Source organism: Eupeodes corollae, chromosome 1 (assembly GCF_945859685.1).
Source record: "Eupeodes corollae chromosome 1, idEupCoro1.1, whole genome shotgun sequence".
NCBI lineage: Eukaryota > Metazoa > Arthropoda > Insecta > Diptera > Syrphidae > Eupeodes > Eupeodes corollae.
This window is the reverse complement of record NC_079147.1, coordinates 226,179,873-226,197,808: the sequence shown is the minus strand read 5'-3', so window position 1 is coordinate 226,197,808 and position 17,936 is coordinate 226,179,873. Positions and strand designations below refer to the sequence as shown.

Genomic DNA, 17,936 nt, shown 5'->3' with positions numbered 1-17,936 from the left:
TGTCCACAATGTGAGTTTTACTCAAGTTTTTGAGGAATGAAGAATTTTGCAGCCAGACCAGAACAGGTGCACATTTTCTAAAATCTTCGAGGAAGTTCTAAATACTTAGCAATGTATTTGGTAATGTCGGAAATGCAATAATTCTGTATGAGACGATTTGTGAAGGTACCCAGTATTAAAAGATGATTACGGAGATGTTTTACAGAAGGTGAACTACATTTTTACAATTCTGTCGTTGGGATGCTGCCGTTCCTAATTGACAAGAGTATAAATCTAGAAAGGAATAGGAATAGGTGGGGGTATTGTTTCCAGCGAAACAGTTCAATGAATTAGAAGTTGCAGACAAAAGATGTTTAGTAAATAAAACTAATGGTAAGAAGTGGCTTCACTTCGCTTATCGTACAAAAAGATTATTAATGTATTACTGTGGTCAAACCGTACCGGGAAATATTAATTCAAGTTTTTGGGAATCGGATAGGAACAATTATTTATACAGGGTTTTTCAACAAGAACGCTGCAAAAGTAGAGCCTCATTGACATCAACGTCGCCATGTTTCTTGCCGCTTCATGATGAAAAGATAAACGAGTCGAAGTTATTAAAATTTACTACAAGAATTCGGAGTCAGTGAATTTTGAAAAATACTTTAAGTGTCATTGTTGATTATTGTGGGAAGTTGTTTGAATCACATAGGAACGATTTGAAAATGTTGATCTTTCAAAGTACAAGTATCATACATTTTGCTTTGAAAAAAACTGTTGCTTGTTTGTAAACAAACCTTTCATTTTGACAGCTCAAAACAAGGCTCAGTCATGATCTGTTCTAAATCACAACGATTTGACACTTCAACAATAAGTTTAGGAACGATATATTGACAAATCGTCTACAGTCCTGTGTGAACTAGGGCCGCAACCAACAAACTTCTAAATCTAGCTCGGTCCCTAGCTAAATGTCTCCAGTCTCCCAAGTTGGGTGAGGTCTCTTTCCACTTGTGCCCGCCACCTGATTCGCGGTCTTCCTCTACTGCGCTTTCCTGTGGGTGTGGATTCGAAGACTTTCCGGGCCGGAGCATTTGTTTCCGTGCGCTCTACGTGACCCAGCCATCTTGGTCGTTGGACGTTTATCCTTCTGACTAAGTCTACGTCGCTGTACTGCCCGTATAGCTCGTCGTTCGATCTTCTCTTCCTCTCACCTTCGATGCATACGGGACCGTAGATCACACTAAGAACTTTTCTCTCGAACCGACACAAGGGGCTTTCATCCGCTTTTGTCATAGTCCATACTTCTGCACCGTATAGCAGGACGGGATGATAAGGGTCTTATATAGCGACACTTTGGTCCCTGGAGAGCGGACTTTACCACTCAATTGCTTTCTTAGTCCAAAGAAACAGCGGTTAGCAAGAGTTATTCTGCGTTTGATCTCAGGGCTGGTGTTGTTTTCTGCGTTTACAGCGGAGCCTAGGTAGACGAAGTCCTTGACTACTTCAAAGTTACGTCTATCGATAGTGACGTTTTGACCAAGACGTCGATGTTGTAGGTCATTTCTTGACTACATCATGTACTTTGTTTTGCCCTCATTAACCGTCAAACACATTTTTGCCGCCTCTGCCTCAATATTCACAAAAGCCCCATTCACATCACGCCGAGTTCTTCCAATTATGTCACTTTTGAAAGATAGTGCCTCTAGTGTTGACGTGAGAGCTCTGCACTATTCTTTCAAGTACGATGTTAAACAAATCACATGACAGTGCATCACCTTGTCTAAAACATCGAACGGTTCTGTTAAGTTATTAAAAACCTTTATGGAGCAGCGTGAATTCTCCATGGTCATCCTGCACAAACGGACGAGTTTTGAAATCGATGGAAAGATGGTGGATGTCGATTTGGTGTTTTTAGGCTTTTTCCAGGACCTGCCTTAATGTGAATATTTGATTTACCGTGGACTTTCCTGGTCTAAAACCACACTGATAAGGACCTATCAGGTTGTTGGCGATGGGCTTTAGGCGTTTACATATTACGACAGAGAAGATTTTATAGGCGATGTTAAGTAGACTTATTCCTCTAAAGTTGGTGCAGTTTAGAGAATCTACTTTTTTCAGGATCGGGCAAACAATACTGAGGTTCCATTCTTTGGGCATGGTTTCTTGAGACCATATCTTACAGATAAGTTGGTGCATGCTCCTAACCAACTTATCTTCAGCTGCTTTAAAGAGCTCGACATTCAAGCCATCCCCTTCAAGGGCTAACAAATCGTAACAGTCTAGAAAATAAGGAACGACAATAGGTGTTAACAAAAGTTAACCATAGTTAGAAAAAGAACAGACCAAAGATCTCTATTGGGTTGTCCAATGTAGGGACTTTAGAAACACATCTTTTCATTAATCCCTATTAATCTCAACATTTGTATAAGAAGAATTTCACGAACAAGCAACGCGTTGCAACTTATGCAAATTATAAACATTTACTAATGAAATTTAAAGTCGGTGACCGCAACTGTAAGAGCTTTCTTTTATATTTAGAATGACGAAGCTTATTTTTGGGTTCAATGGGTTTTGACACTAAAATAAATATCCGTTATTGGTGGGGTAAAAATCTACATTTGCTTCATAAATCATCACTTTATCAACTAAAAATTACTGTTGGTGCAGTTTGCATGTCGACAGCGTTACTGGGCAAGAATTTTTCGTCGCGTTACTGTCAACGGCCAGCGTTATTGCGCCACAGCATACCTTGCAATGGATTTATTGAAAAGTTAATTTGATGAGCGTAGTACCCGTTGCGTGATGGTTAGTGCGTTGGACTGTCATGGAACCAGAGGTCTTGGGTTCTATCAATGCCTGTGCTATCTGAAGTTTTTTTACAGGTACTGCCTCTTGCCAGGAATTAACAAATCCTCCAAGAATAATTCTTGTCATGAAAAGTGCTTTCTCAAATAAGCCGTTCGGATTCGGCTTAAAAACTTTAGGTTCCCTCCATTCCTGACAATATTACTCTTACTCAGGAATGGTTGAGAGTTGAAAGTCATTGGGACCGAGTTTTTAACGGACTGTTGCGCCACCTAATTTATTTTATTACTTGGATGACATGTGGCTTCAACAACAACATGTGGTGCAACAAACCGCACAGCACACCTTACAACCAATGTATTAAAGAACAAGTTAGATAAGCGTGTTATTTCAACAATTGTAACCGTAGATTGACTGCTTCGTTCGTTCGATCTTACGACCCTATAGAGAATATTTTTTAGAACTACGTTAACTGATTGTTTAATGCCAACAAGTCAACTACGACGACGTAAGAAGATCTCAGAGCCGATTGCTACCAAGTCAGCGAAAATTGGGTCCAAAGAATCTTTCAATGCAAACGTACCCATGGTGGCAATAATAACGAAGTTGAATTCAATTCATAAATGTTTTGATTGTACTAAAAGTCGATAGTAAAGTTTTAAAAAAAGTTGTTAAATCCTTATTTCAAACTCCTTTATTTTCAGGTAAAATAAATTCACTTAAACTTTTGACTTAAGATAAAATTAATGACTAAGTAGTTCATACATTTTGTGTGGAAAGATTAGGCTCGGCATATAAATTACTTAAAAAACTACAATATTTGTTTAAAGATATTTCTTAGCTTAATTTTAATCTAACTTAGGTTCTATCAAAATATTTTCATCTTCAACCATCGTTTTTTAAATATAATCTTATGAACTAAGTTTTTTCAAGTTATTTATAAACCTTGCTAACGATGCAAACTTCTTAGAAGAATCAACATCTATTTCGTAAATATATGTTTGAATGAAAGTCCAAATAAGTAAAGATTGTTTTGGATATTCCAAATCAAAAACATGAAATATTTTAAAGCATGTGTCTAAGCATGAAATAAAATTATTAAATTTTAATAGCGATCCGTCAAAATATATATAGAAATCCGTTTTGCTTAGAAGACTTTCACCCACAGCAATGATAGAAGGTTGGTAGGGTATTTTATATTCCAAACACTTCTTCTTTTCAACTTCAACTTGACTTAAGATGTCATTTTCTTGAGAACAACGTAACACAAATGATTTTTCACTGTCCTTGATGTTCACCTTCCAACCAGGTTTTCCAGGACATTTGATATATTGCTTTGGTGTTATTACAGTACTTAGAAAATTGAATAACGGAAATGTTCTGGAGTCTTTAAAGAGAAAAATTCAAATTTTGTATATATAATTTGTTTTTAAGTGAAGGTTTAATAGTTGATTGCATATTTACTTTCATCTAGCAGACATATTTCAGGAAGCTGTTTCTTGTACTCTCTATTCCTTAATCCTCCGTCTGATTGATAATATTTCAAAAGCAAATTATTAACTTCAATGTGTTTCAAAAACAATTTGTTGTACGCAAAATTGTGGACTGATTGAAAGTCTATATTTATCTATTGGAATCAAATAAATTTAATGGACGTAATATTATTATCATTCAATTGACAATTACCAATAAATATGAACCGGAATGTTTATACAATGGCCATTCGTTCAAAATGCTTAAACTGTTTTTATCGCTGATTTGTCGTATTTCCTTCAGTCTATAGGGGGCTGTCTTTTCCCATTTTTCCTGAACAATTTCCCATGGACGATCATTAAATTTTAGATATTGTTTGAATTGTTCGAACTCTTCTTCACTGATTTCTGGAGCTGGTAAACTAGATGAAGGATCTTGTTTGATTGTGGATGAAGTTGGTCTATACTTAGTTTTGCCTCTATTGAAATTATGATACGCGTTGTATAGAATGCCAGTGGGATGGGCGTATGTTGAACTTTTCGGAATGAAATATGTTGACTATTTGACAGAGTATATTAAATTAGAGAGTGCTGTCAAAAATAAACAAAGTATTTATCCACCTTATCCTCTCTATGAAATGTTGAAGCGATGTCCCTTGCTATACTGTCCAATTGTGATGTACTTAGTCTTTGAGATTTGTGGCCATAATACTCGATAACTAGTTGAACAATCTGCCTTTGTTGACGATGGGTAAGTGCTTTGTTGGAGTTATAGTTATCTAAGACATCCTTTCCAGCTAAGGACAACGATAAAATGTCCTTGACTTGCTATTTTACATTTTTAAAAACGTATTTTATATTTCATTAATATGTAACAGTCATATTATGTACGTACAGTTAAATTCGATGACATGTTTGATGATTTGGAACTTCTTCTAGACGTTGGCTTTGCGTCAAGATTGCAGCAGAGATCATATATCCAATCTTCGGTTAAGGAATCGCTACAGAGCGTATTGCAATTTCTTAACTAAAGAAAACATAGAAAATATGGTTTGATAAAGCGATCTCCTGTTTTGAAGTAATTTATGATACTTGCTTCATCATTTTTCCATTTTAATAACTCATCTTCGAATTCGAGCTGCAGACCAAGTTCACTATCCGGAAAAATCTTTGACATATGCTCCGACCTCAGCAAAAATAAACTCCGCTTTGTGAGACCACGATCTAATTTGGTAAGAATTTTGTTTTCACTTAATATACGAAGGTCGTTCTAATTTTGAATCTTTTTTTAACTAACCTGCTAAAAATGGCACGACACTCTTTGAAAGATTGAAATTGCTGACCACTTCAAAAACTTCTACATCCAACAAATAGTTATTCATTGGATTTGGATTATGTCCAAGAATATTCGAACTTGATAAAATACTAGTAGATCCAACATCTATAATTTTATTTCTTTCACTCATCATTGGAATCACTTTGAAACTCTGTATAACTTTACACTTCAAAGGTTCACTTGAGAATGATCAAACAAAAATAAGATGAAACTCCAGAAAATATTCTGGCTTGGTTTGTGTGTAACGGTAAATTAGATAGAACTTTCACTACTCAACTCACCATAGAATTACCATAAATTGGTTGGGTATCTCATAGATTCGAATGTATCTTTGTTGTGCGTTGCGTTTCACAAATCTTGCCTTAGGTTCTCATTATACAACTTTTTAAGTTTAACATTTTATGTGTTGATTCAACAATTTTTATGTGAATTATGTTTATGATTATTAATTTAATGTTTTTTAAAAAATATTTCAGATTTTGTTGCTTTTCTAATTGTAAAAAAGACGTATGTACTTTTATCATTTTTCGGGGCTTCTAGAAACGATTGTAGTTTTACACTAGAATTTTGTATAATAATTATTTAAAAAGTAAGTAAGTTGATTTCACAATTTGTTGATGTTGTTGATCCGAAACCTTTAGCTGTCATTCTGGTTTGACTACTAAACTAGCTGAAAAGTCATTTGACACGCACTCTTTTACTGCTGGGATCATTTTCTCATTAATTTGTCAGAAATTAATGACAGTGCTCAAAAAGTATGAAAATGAAAAGAACCAAAAGTGAAAATTGCTTACCTGACCTGGGCAAGTTAGATTTTTAACAATTGGTTTATAAGGCTAATGTTCGGCTTTCGAATGTGATTGAAAATTTCTGTGATTGTATTTTTCGTTTCGTGTTTACATTTACACCAAGTTTTCTTTTTAAAGAAAATTGAGGGCAATTTTGAATCTTATTTCGGTATTAGGAAAGAGGAAATGATAATAATTTTTTGATTACAATGGAAGTATAACTTTTTTACGGAATCATCTTAAGTGGACTTAAGTCTTTATTCCTTTAGACAATTTATTGTTTTTTTTTATAAAGTGTTTTTTGTTGCCCTTATCTTTTTCAAAACTTTGCATATTAAGATGAAATGTTGCGAGTCTTCCAACTACCGGAGGTTGCATAGGGTGCATGTTTATTATAAATATTTTTCGTATGGTTTGTACTTTTAAGTCAAGAGTTCACATCTAGTCTGTTAGATTATCATGGAAGTAATTTTTAGTGTTCCCACGTCATGTTGGAGATGCTAGGACGTTCATCATCCTTTGCTTCCTTTGATATGGTAACGGAAGCTTGCAAATTGTTTGGACTTAACTTTTCCAAAGAGTTCATGTATTGGCCACTTTCGACTAGTTCACTAACTTTGTATTCTTTGCAGTGCCTAAACAATTTATGGAAGCATTGTTTTTTGTAGTTTTTTAGATGCGCAGATGGTTGGTTCATCACCTTCTTCGTGTAGTCGAGATAGAGCTTTAGGGTGTATGTGAACAATGGTAGTAATCCAGTCTACGTGTGTAGTATGAAGTTTGGCGTGTTGTTTGGAAGTCTGAAGGTTTTTCGATATAATATCCTTGCAGTTTGTCCACTTCTTCGCATTATCCGATTTCCTATACTTATGCTGCAACGCACATAATTACAAGAACCACCGCTTAAAATATAAATTTGACAAATATCTCCCTTCCGCTTTTTTGCTTTTTTTCTTTATAATATTTTATAAAAAGATCGGATTTAAACCAAATATGCCCGTTTTGTTGTGTTTTCATCTAGACGGCAACTTCATAATACACCCCTCATAGAAGCCCCCTTCCTTATTTGCGAAGAACTCGGCCACTTTTTACAAGCCTATTCTGAGTTACACCTCCAAGGGCGTTCGCCATGGACAGGAATAGGTGATAATCACTTGGAGCTATGTCCTGGTGGTTGTGATAAAACCTTCCACCCGAGCTTCCGTAGCTTCTGACGAGTCATCAAAGAAGTGTTTAGTCTGGCCATATGGATACAGCTCAAAGCACACATCAAAACCTTCCTGGCCATCCCGGCTTGGCCACTGTTTGGCACGATTCACTGTTCTTCTACCACAACCATTTTCGCTCGATATTGTAGGATGTGATCCTTTTTTCGTCCCCAGTTGCCATCCACTTCAAAAATGGGTCATGTTCGTTATGTTTCAGCAACATATCGCAGGAGTTGATTCGGTCCAGAAGGTGTTTTTGCTTCAAATCATGCTGTACCCAAACATCAAGGTTTTTTGTATCCAGGCTTCTGCAGAAGGTTTACGAAGGTTGGGTGACTAACTCCCAATTCCTGGGCGATGTCACGAGATGCCACATGCCGGTCTAGTCTATGTTTTTCATTATTTGATAGGTATTCGTCGTCACCAGTCTCCCACCGGTTGGCTTATCTATGGTGACGTTTTTAACGGCTCTGAATCGTCGAAACCATTCCTCCGCGGTTTGAAGTGCTAGAGTACTATCCTCCATAGCAAAATTAATCTCACGGAACGTTTTTTTAGCGGATTTGCCTTCAACGAAGGAAAACTTCAATATACCGCGAATTTCGGCGTTATTTAACACCATATTTACACGTCTATAACTGTTGAACGCAATATCCAAACCAATCATGCATAGCGTCGTTTCGTAGGCGATGTCAAGACCTTTCAAATGATGTATAGTATTGCTATATATTTTGTAGCACTTTGCACATAGCCGCGAAATTCAAAAGACTAAGAGGCGGAAGGGAGATGTTTTTAACTTTTATTCTATACTTAGCACTTGGCAGTTTTTTTTTGCTGTTGCTCTCTCAACTCTTTCAGCTTTTCTTAAAAGTGAGCTTTGAAGGAAATTTGGGGTGTTAGCAGGACGCTCAGATACTTACATTATTCAACCTTTTCTAATTCTTCGATTCTCCAGTACTATTTGTCATTTCTTGCGAATCATTCAGTTCCATTTAGGAAAATCATGATTTTTGACTTGATCGTGTTTAGCTTAAGTCTTATCAGTCACGATACATAAGTTTGGAGATTGTTGATTATCAGTTGCATCATATTCCTATTGTCAGCACATGTTACTAGGTCATACGCTTACATCAGAACATTGATTTTAGTTTCCGCGTTCATTCAAGAAGGGAGTTAAAAGAAGTGGACTAAGGAGGCAGCCTTGTTTTACTCCTGTTTTTGTTAGAAACCATTCTGATAATACATTAATATCCCATGGTTTTCCTAATAAAGCTTTTGCAGGATTTTGAGCATATTCGTAGACTTGACCAAATTTGAGAGTTTGTAAAAAAAGGCATTTCTATCAATGGTGTCGATAGCTGGTTTGAAGTCTACAATGAAGACATATAGTTTTTGTTTTTAGATAGAATCGGGGAATACTTGTCAGGATGAAGATATTGTTTACTGTCAAGTCGCACTTTAGGAATCCGGCTTGGTAGTCACTGAGTACATTAATTTCACCATGAGTAAGTCTTTCCAATCTTGTAAAGATCGTCGTAAAAGTGAGCGTCTTTAAAAAAATGAATAAGGTATTTAGTCGAAAATATCGTTGGTTTCTATCTAAGATATTTTTTAACAACTAACCCCGAATTGAAGCATTTACTTTTATAGACAATTCACAGTAAAATATTCCACATTCACGTAGTACGGCTAAAGAACGAATCTCTGTGATTGACAGTGCGATCAAAGCTGCGCTCGAGTTTATATTGATGAGTTGTCCTGGAGGCGCGAATATAACATTTGAATTGCTTAAGAGGAGGAAAGCAATTATTAATTTCTCAAGATTATATTCATTTAAAATACGCTAAAAAAGGATCAGACATTAAATTTTGAACGATTTAACGTTATCAAGCCAAGACCAATCTCTTTGAATGCTCCACGTTCAATATTCTCCATTAGATTTTAGTAAGTTGCGGGAGCACCAGCACAGTTATGGGCTTATATAAGACTCCTGGATAACAGCCAGATCAGAGGGGAAGAAAAACTTGCATCACTAAACAATCATATTTGGTGTTTTCGGAAAAACTAAGAATTCCCGATTACTGAGGAATTGCAAAAGGACTGAATAGTACAAAGTTCGATGATCATGAATTTGAGGTGGTCCAATTATTCACTTAACCTTGGATCAACAGTATGAGCTGATAATATCATAGAATAAGAAATAAAATTGTCTGCTTTAAGCCTACGAACCTACTAAAGCTAATAAGCTTATCAAGGCTCTTCAAATCCCAAAATCTCACCATAAATTCCAAACTGCTGCTGTATAAGACTCGCCTATGGATCTGAGACTTGGGTGCTCAGTCAGACATTTTAACCTCTTATCAGCGTTCAAAAAAAAGTCTTGAGGAGAATAGTTGGCAATATGAGTAAAGAAGGATAATATTATTATATATAATTTTGAGTTATCTAAAATACACATCGAAACAACAAATATAAAGCTTGGTAGACTTGAGTTTGGCACTTAGAACCCATGAAGGGCCCATCCACAAAGTTCTCTGTAGTGAGAATTCTGGTCAGATATCAGGGAAGACCTTTGGCAGTCTGACGAAGTAAGTAAGTTTTAACAGTTTAAAGCCGAATCCAAACGGCTAATTTGAAAAAGCACTTTTTCATGACAAGAATTACTCTTGGAGAATTTGTCAATTCCTTGCAAGAAGCAGTTCCCATGAAAAAACTTTAGATGGCATAGGCAGGGATCGAACCCAAGACCTCTGGCATGACAGTCCAACGCAGTAACTATCATGCCTTACCTGAATATGAAACAATTGAATTTTAATATTATTTTTTCCGGTTAAAATATAAACATTCAAATTTTAAACTTTTTTATATCAAAACAGGTAAAAGAAACAATTAGAAGTTTTTTTTTTTGTTGAATCCAGGCTTTTATAGAAACATAAATGTTAATTCTTAATTAACGACAACGTACATACAGCAACTTACATAAGCATAAGCTTCTTAAATATAATGGAAGCATTTTATGACTCTTTGTTCAAAAGTGTGCTCTAATTTACACATATTACACAGCCATTTAATGGGCTGTAATTACCATACAACCCATGAACCCTACGCTATCAAAATTTAAGGACTGAAAGAATAACATTCCCCCAGTGAGATGTATTGCCTGTTTATATACCAGCAATAAATAACTTTTATTTTTATTTTTATTTTTATGATAGGTAAAATAAAATAATAAAAATAAAGATTACATATACGAAATAATTTTCGTTTTTCTTCGTCTTGGAACGCAACGGAAACAAATCAAAAGAAAGCTTCTGCTTTGTATGATGTCTCGTAGGCGTATTCAGAAACAAGTATTTTAAAAAAAAAATTGTCTTTAAGAATTCCAAAGAATATCTTCGTTTGTTTCTCATTATTTGTCCATTTGGTGAATGTACTGTGTATCAACTCACTAATAAAAGGGTCCTTCTTCCATATTTATAGTTAGGCAGGTAAGATACAAGATACCTGAACTCATCTTCACGAGTTTAATGTGTGTGTATAGGTGTGTATGTTGTTTTAAAACTACACACAGGGACTGGATGTTAACTTTATGTACCTTTAATTTAAGTATTTTTACATCTTGGCTCTGATGCTTGCGTCAAGGAGCCCAAATTAATTATTCAAAATACCTACCATGGAGAAAAGAGGGAAAGATTCACTATACAAAAAAAAACAAAAACAACAACAGCATCAGCAACTAACAACCAACAACCAACGCAACGCAACGCAAGGGAAGTCGAAGCCGAAGTCGAATAACAAAATTCCAGAAACGAGAATGCAGCACCAGGTAGCAACTGAAAACAAATAAATTTACAAATCCCCAAGCACAAGTACCTTCCTACCTAACTTAACCTACCTTACCAACCTTACCTATCTATCTACCTACCTTATACTCGTACCTCTAGTCCTTCTCTGTTTTACTTTTCCTTTTTGTAACTTGAAAATATGTACGTTTATAAGTACATTCACACTGTAAGCCATGGTATACCTGTTCTCTATAGGGTTTCATTAAATGTCTGACTCTGAATGAAAGTAGAAATAAAATAGAACACCTAATCAACATAGCAAGTTTTAATACTTAAGCTATTCACCTTAATCGGAGACTCAAATCAAATTGTCCTGACTACATTATGTAATATTGTAGCAAGTAAGTGTCAGAATAAATATTATTAATTCAATGTTTCCAATGTTTCCAATGTTTCCAATGTTTCCAATATGTATCGGCATCAAATTGACAAGAATAAATAAACACTTAAACCAATTGCCGCCCATTTAAGGAATCTTTATGTCCTTTTTCCTTTATAAGATTTGAAATAATGTATTTTATGGGAATTTACATAATTGACGATTGTTTTCGTTTTTGGGGAAGTGGAAATTTCATTTTTTATTGTTTGACTTAATATTTGGACAATTTGCTAATTGGCAAAAATTGGTTAACCTTTAGGAAAAGGTTTTTTAAGACCTTGAGTAATCATTGTTTTTGACATTAAATTTTTAAAACTAGAATAAAAAGTTATTGTAATCGATCCGATTTGTCGAGTTCAAAATGTTGACATTTCTTAACGTTTCAAATGATTTGAAATAAAAATGAATATCAATTTTTAGATGATTTAAAAAACAAAAAGTATTTAAAGCAAAATTTACAATTTTTTAATTTTAGACACAAAATAAGATGATGCAGCAACTGATTGAACTAAAGATTTTAAGGTTCGTAACTGTTACGAAATGTTAAAATGTTCTTCCGTTCTCCTTTTAGTATTTGAAAACAAGTTTACATCTTCATTATCTCGATTTGTTTTTATACTGTGCGCGGACTTAAGGGGTTATGAACACCCTTATAATGATTAAACACAGTGTGAGCAATTGGGAAAGGAGGTTAGGATTAGAAGGGAGAAACCGATGTACATTTGTTTTGAATGTTTGCACATTGTAATGAGTGGGAAATATTGAGTCTGGTAAAGCATTCCATATTCGTGTAGTTCGGCTAAAGAATGAATCTCTGTACTTAACAGTACGTACGAAATTGGATTAAAGGGTAAACTGATGAGCATTCCTAAAAGTACAGGTATTACGTTTGAATCTATCGAGGGACGGAATGCAACTGCCATGAGACCTTGCGGCGGTATTAAAGGGAAGCAAATGTCTCTTATCATTTTTAGAGCTTTAGTCCACATCCAAAGAACAAGGACGAGAGTCGAAAAACGAATATGAAAAGCTGATTGTACTGTCATCAGCGAACAAATGTAGTGGGTAAGAAGTTTCAGACAAAAGATCATTTATAAAAATATAGAAAAGCGTCGGAGACAAAACGGAGCCCTGGAGCACACCAGTGTTTGTTTTGTGGATATCATATTTGAATCCGTCCAATACTACTTGAATTAAACGGTCCGAAATGTGATTTGTAACCCAACAAAGAAGAGATTCATTAATACGAAAAGCACGCATTTATAATCAGAGAGCCTGTGGAGCAATCTTACTTTTTCCATAACGATTTAAAGATTTGTTTCACTATGCACTGAGATAAGCAATGAGACCACTAGTGGTCCTATTGCAACGTAAGCCGTACTGCCGGTCGTTAAGAAACTTCCATTCTTCAAGATATTTTTTAAGCTGAAAATTGATCAGCGTTTCCCTGACCTTTGAAATAAGAGACGTAAGGGGAAGAGAATTAGGCAGGCTGGAAAATTAGGACAGGCTGGACAAATGCAGTTTTCCATTCACTCGGAAAGAGACCAGTTGAATAGGATAGATGAAAAAGCGTACGTAGTGTTTTGCCAGCGTTGAAGAAGACCTATTCAGAAAGATAGAGGGGATACTATCCGGGTTACCGGTTTTGGAATGTCAAGATCTTTTAGTATTCCTAGCGACTGCACAAGTGCAAAAGAAGATTCGTTTCAAAGAATCGTTTAAGCTTTCGAGTACAGGAGGAGTCATGTCACTTATTGGAAGGATGAAATTAACAGCAAACTGTGCTGCAAGCGAATTGGCTTTATCAATCGAGCTTACAAAAGGAGTGTCATTAGAAACGGTCGTAGAAACTGACGATGACGTATTGCTGCGCACATTTTTTTACAAACGATTTCCAATTTGTACTACCTTTGGGACTTTGTAGTATTTTTTTCCATCATTTTTGGTCATGCAAATATTTACGAATATGTTCGTTAAAATTTTTTCTAGCTTGCTTGAACTTATTCCGGTTTTCCTCAATGGGGTTGGACTTATAAATCCGAAAATTAAAATCTTTGATCCTAAGTTTTCTTTAGGTTTGATAAATTTTACCCTATTCAGGATATAATTTCTCATTCCTCAAACAATTAAATTTGTAATCATTTCTGAAGTTCCTGAAGAATTCATTGAGACCATCCCAGTTTGCTTTCTCATATTGCCAAACGGTTCTCGTAGGTTTTTTAACTTTAACTGGCGTGTTTTGGCATGAGAAATTAGCAGATATCACACAATGCCTAGGGGCTATAAAACACTTATCGCAGTCGTGTTGGCGGACTGACCTGCAACGTCAGGAATCCGAGTTGGCTCGCCTTCTAACTGAGCCAGGTGGTTTAACTCTGCAAGAATATTAAGATACCTTCTTCGGGTGTTGTCTGACCGGAATAGCGCAGCCACGAAGAACTGTTTACATTGAAATCGCCCGAAACAAAGATCTCACTGTGCGGAAAATGGGATACAATTCCCTGGATAGAGTCTGACAGCACATCGAATTCGTTGGAAGTCGAATTGCTATCCTGACTTGGACTACGATAAATAAAACATGTTTGAATAATGCGTCTGTTGCAAAGATTACAGATTTGAGGTAGGTCAGCTCAATAAGACATAAAATTGAGTTACAAAAAACTTCAACACAGAGACGTTTGTTTGTAGAAGTCTACAATGATAGACTTGTGAAGAATTCTTCCACTTCTGTTTATCTCTCTTGTTAAAAAATCATACCTGTTTATTGAGAAATTGAGTTTGTGTTATGCTTCAAAGGTAATCACCTTTTTCTTCCGATACCTCAAAGTGGTTCGAGTCAAAGATGGGAGTTAATCAAGGGTACGCTTTAAGTCCAAGTCTTTTTGCCTTGTTGATCAATAATTTAATTGATTTTTTGCTTAGAGGTATTGAAGTTGCATGGACAAATATCAAAGCATTCTTATTTGCCGATGATGCAATAATACAAGGAGCGAAAAATCGTACTTTAATGAAGTTGTCAAAACCTATAAGTATTTGGGTGTAACTATTTCTTACAACCTTAGTATGGTGCACCACCTCAAAGAAAGACTAGATGTAGCTAATAGTACAATTAGTGCAACGTGGAGGAAATGCTTTTCGAACAAAACAATTTGGAATAGTGTTAGATACAAGGTATTTGTGGAAGTGGCGGAATCTGTAATGCTTTATGGAGCACAAACATGGGGATGTGAAAATTATAAAGCAGTTGGACAACTTCTTGCATGCTTCCGACTTCTTAAAAACACCCCTAACTAAATTCTTATGATTGAAACAGGATTGTCACCCCTTTGCATAAAAACTTTGAAATGGCATGTAGACTACATTACAAAAGTACTTAAAATACCGAATGAAAGACTAACCAAAATATAAGCAAATGATACAATTGCTAAAAAAAATGCTGGTACAAAAAATTGGAAGAACTTAACAGCTACTGCGGATCTGATTTCAGACTGCTGGGTAAAAATAGAAGACTGTCCAAGGACAAACACTTGGAGCTGATTTTGAAGATTGACGAACAGCATAGAACAGACTGCTTGAACTAGGCTACGTCATCGGTCCATAGATCAATTTATAACGATCTCAACCACAATTTATGTGAACAATATTATTTTTACCACGACAAGAGTCAGGCATTAATTGCATCGATTTTTAAGATGAGAGGTAAGCTTATAATCATATTATACTATATACCACATCGAGAGAAATGGATTTCAGCATAATTTATTTGCAACTGCTAGTCTGCACTAAGTCATCAGCGTATAGTATTAACGTATTCCTCCTGCAAATATACATCACAAATATCATCAATAAATAAAACAAAAAGTAATGGACTTAAAATGCAGCCCTAAGGAACCCCACCAAATTCCTTATGTGCACTCAAATTATTTCAGAAAACTGCAAATCATATCAATAAATCTAGGGGAAAGCCTCATAGTTAGTAAAGTCTGTCCGATCTGCACTAAATATAAACATTTTCTATTAATTTGGAATCCTTCCGATGGATAAATAGAATTGATTAACGAACACGAAATGTAAAGTGTTAACCATTTTATGGTTTTAATAGATAGGGCTGGAATTCGACATCTGTCAAACTAATTTTTATTTTGTCAGTTGAAAGTCTGACATTTACGAAAATGGATCGCTTAACTATCGCACAACGCATACAAATTATTAAAACCTACTACAAAAATGGTGGTCATTCCTCAGCCACATATCGTGCTTTAAGAGGAGATTATGGTTCACTTGATCGTCTAGGCTAAGCGATCAATTGACAAAAATATGAAGAAATTTGAAAAGACTGGATTGGTTACAGATATTGGGAGGTCTGCTCGTACCACTAAAAACATCGCTGCTGTAAGTGAAACTGTTGCATCGTTTCAGGAATTAGGGCTGTCTTACGGCACATTCATATAAAGTCCAGCTCACAAAACCTGAAGCCAGCTGACCACCATTCACAACGTCGTAGATACGTCGAATGGGTGCTTAAACAACAGGCGTCGGACAGCGATTTTTCCAGCAAACATTTTCTTCAGCGACGAAGCACATTCCTATTTGGGGTTTTGAGCATCCTGAAGTAATTGAAGAGAGGCCATTGCATCAACAAAAAGTCACTGTTTAGTGCGCACTTTGGTTTGGAGTTTTGATTGGACTTTACTTTTTCGAAAAGGAATAAAGAACGACTGTCACCATTAATTCGGAGCGTTATGGTCATATGATAACCGACTTTTTTTTTGGCATGTTATTGAAGAATACGACTTGGAGAATATGTAATTTCAACAAGACGGTGCCACATGTCACACAACTCGAACGAATATGGCTCTATTGCAAGAAACATTTACTGACCGCGTAATTTCTCGTCTTGGCGATATCAACTGGCCACCAAGATCATGCGATTCGACACTACTGGACTTTTTTGCAGGGCTACGCGAAAGACCGTGTTTATGCAGATAAACCTTCACTCTTGAGCACTTAAAACCCAACGTTCGTCAAGTTATGGCTGAGATACCGCCCAATATGTGTCAAAAAGTAGACGAAAAGTACTTCAAAAGAATCGATGCTTGCAACAATTCACGTGATGGATCATTTAAGTAATGTTGTGTATCACACAAAATGTCAACGTGCAAACTTTATAATAAAAAAGAAATATCTCGAAAACAAATATTTTAGTCGTGTTTTATTTACGTTTACTTTTGACATTGAAAAATGGACAACTTTGTAAAAATCAATTATTATTGCGATGCATGCCGATAAGCTGTCAAATTTTTCAAATTTTCGAGGATATTAAACTTAAAATGTTTTGAAATCATAGGACAAAGTGGGCGATAGATGTTTTGGGAACCAAATTTCGTAGCTAAGTTCCGTAAAAAGCTATCAATAAGAAGTTATTGATTTTCAATTTCTGGACACTACTTTTCACAAGTTAGCCTCACAATTAAACTAATACAAGTCAAGTATATTATATCTTTTAATTGATTTTCCTTATGGTCAGTTATTCTATACCTGTACAAAACACAAACCTCTAAATCCCAGTACTTGCAGGGCTCTAACTGAACCTCATTTTCATCTGATCTCCGGTATCTGATTTCACTGCACTGACTAAAGCAATTATATTTCCATGTGTAGGTAGTTTATTTTTACTTTTTACTTTTTTAATTTAGAATAACCTCGATTTCGAAATAAAAACGGAAAAAAACAATAATTGGTCACTCATTATTTAACAACAAATTATACATTTTAATCTAAATGGTTTTTCGAGTTCACTGAACAAAACTTTTAGTTCAATTTTTCAACTTCTGTAAATATTGGTTCAGGTAAATGAAGCAATCAGAATCATAAAAAAACAAAAAATAATAAATACTGCTGACCAAACAAATTAAAGGCTTTTAAATTAAAAAAGAAAAACAAAAAATTTAATTTGAAACAACACTAAAACTTTTGCTTTAAAATAAATATATAACTTAGCTGACCTTTTAACTAATAATAGTGTTTTTATTTACATTCCAATTTTGTTGGTAAGGACTAAATTAAAATGATTCCAATCAAAATATGAAAAATGTTTACTCCTCTAATTAGTCCACGACAA

At 35.3% G+C, this 17,936-nt stretch overlaps 2 protein-coding genes across 5 annotated transcripts in view; both read right to left on the bottom strand.

Annotated features, from left to right (window-relative positions):
* The window catches only part of LOC129940292 (apoptosis-stimulating of p53 protein 2), a 375,436-nt gene that overhangs the window by 175,691 nt on the left and 181,809 nt on the right, over positions 1 to 17,936 (bottom strand). The window lies entirely within an intron of this gene.
* LOC129940293 (uncharacterized) lies at positions 3,670 to 5,977 on the bottom strand. Its single transcript, XM_056048587.1, has 6 exons — positions 5,554 to 5,977; positions 5,152 to 5,480; positions 4,878 to 5,084; positions 4,471 to 4,815; positions 4,249 to 4,411; positions 3,670 to 4,171 (listed from the first exon to the last, which is right to left on the bottom strand). Exons 2-6 carry the CDS (start codon positions 5,167 to 5,169, stop codon positions 3,696 to 3,698), a joined length of 1,209 nt encoding a protein of 402 aa, XP_055904562.1. The 5' UTR covers positions 5,170 to 5,480; positions 5,554 to 5,977; the 3' UTR covers positions 3,670 to 3,695.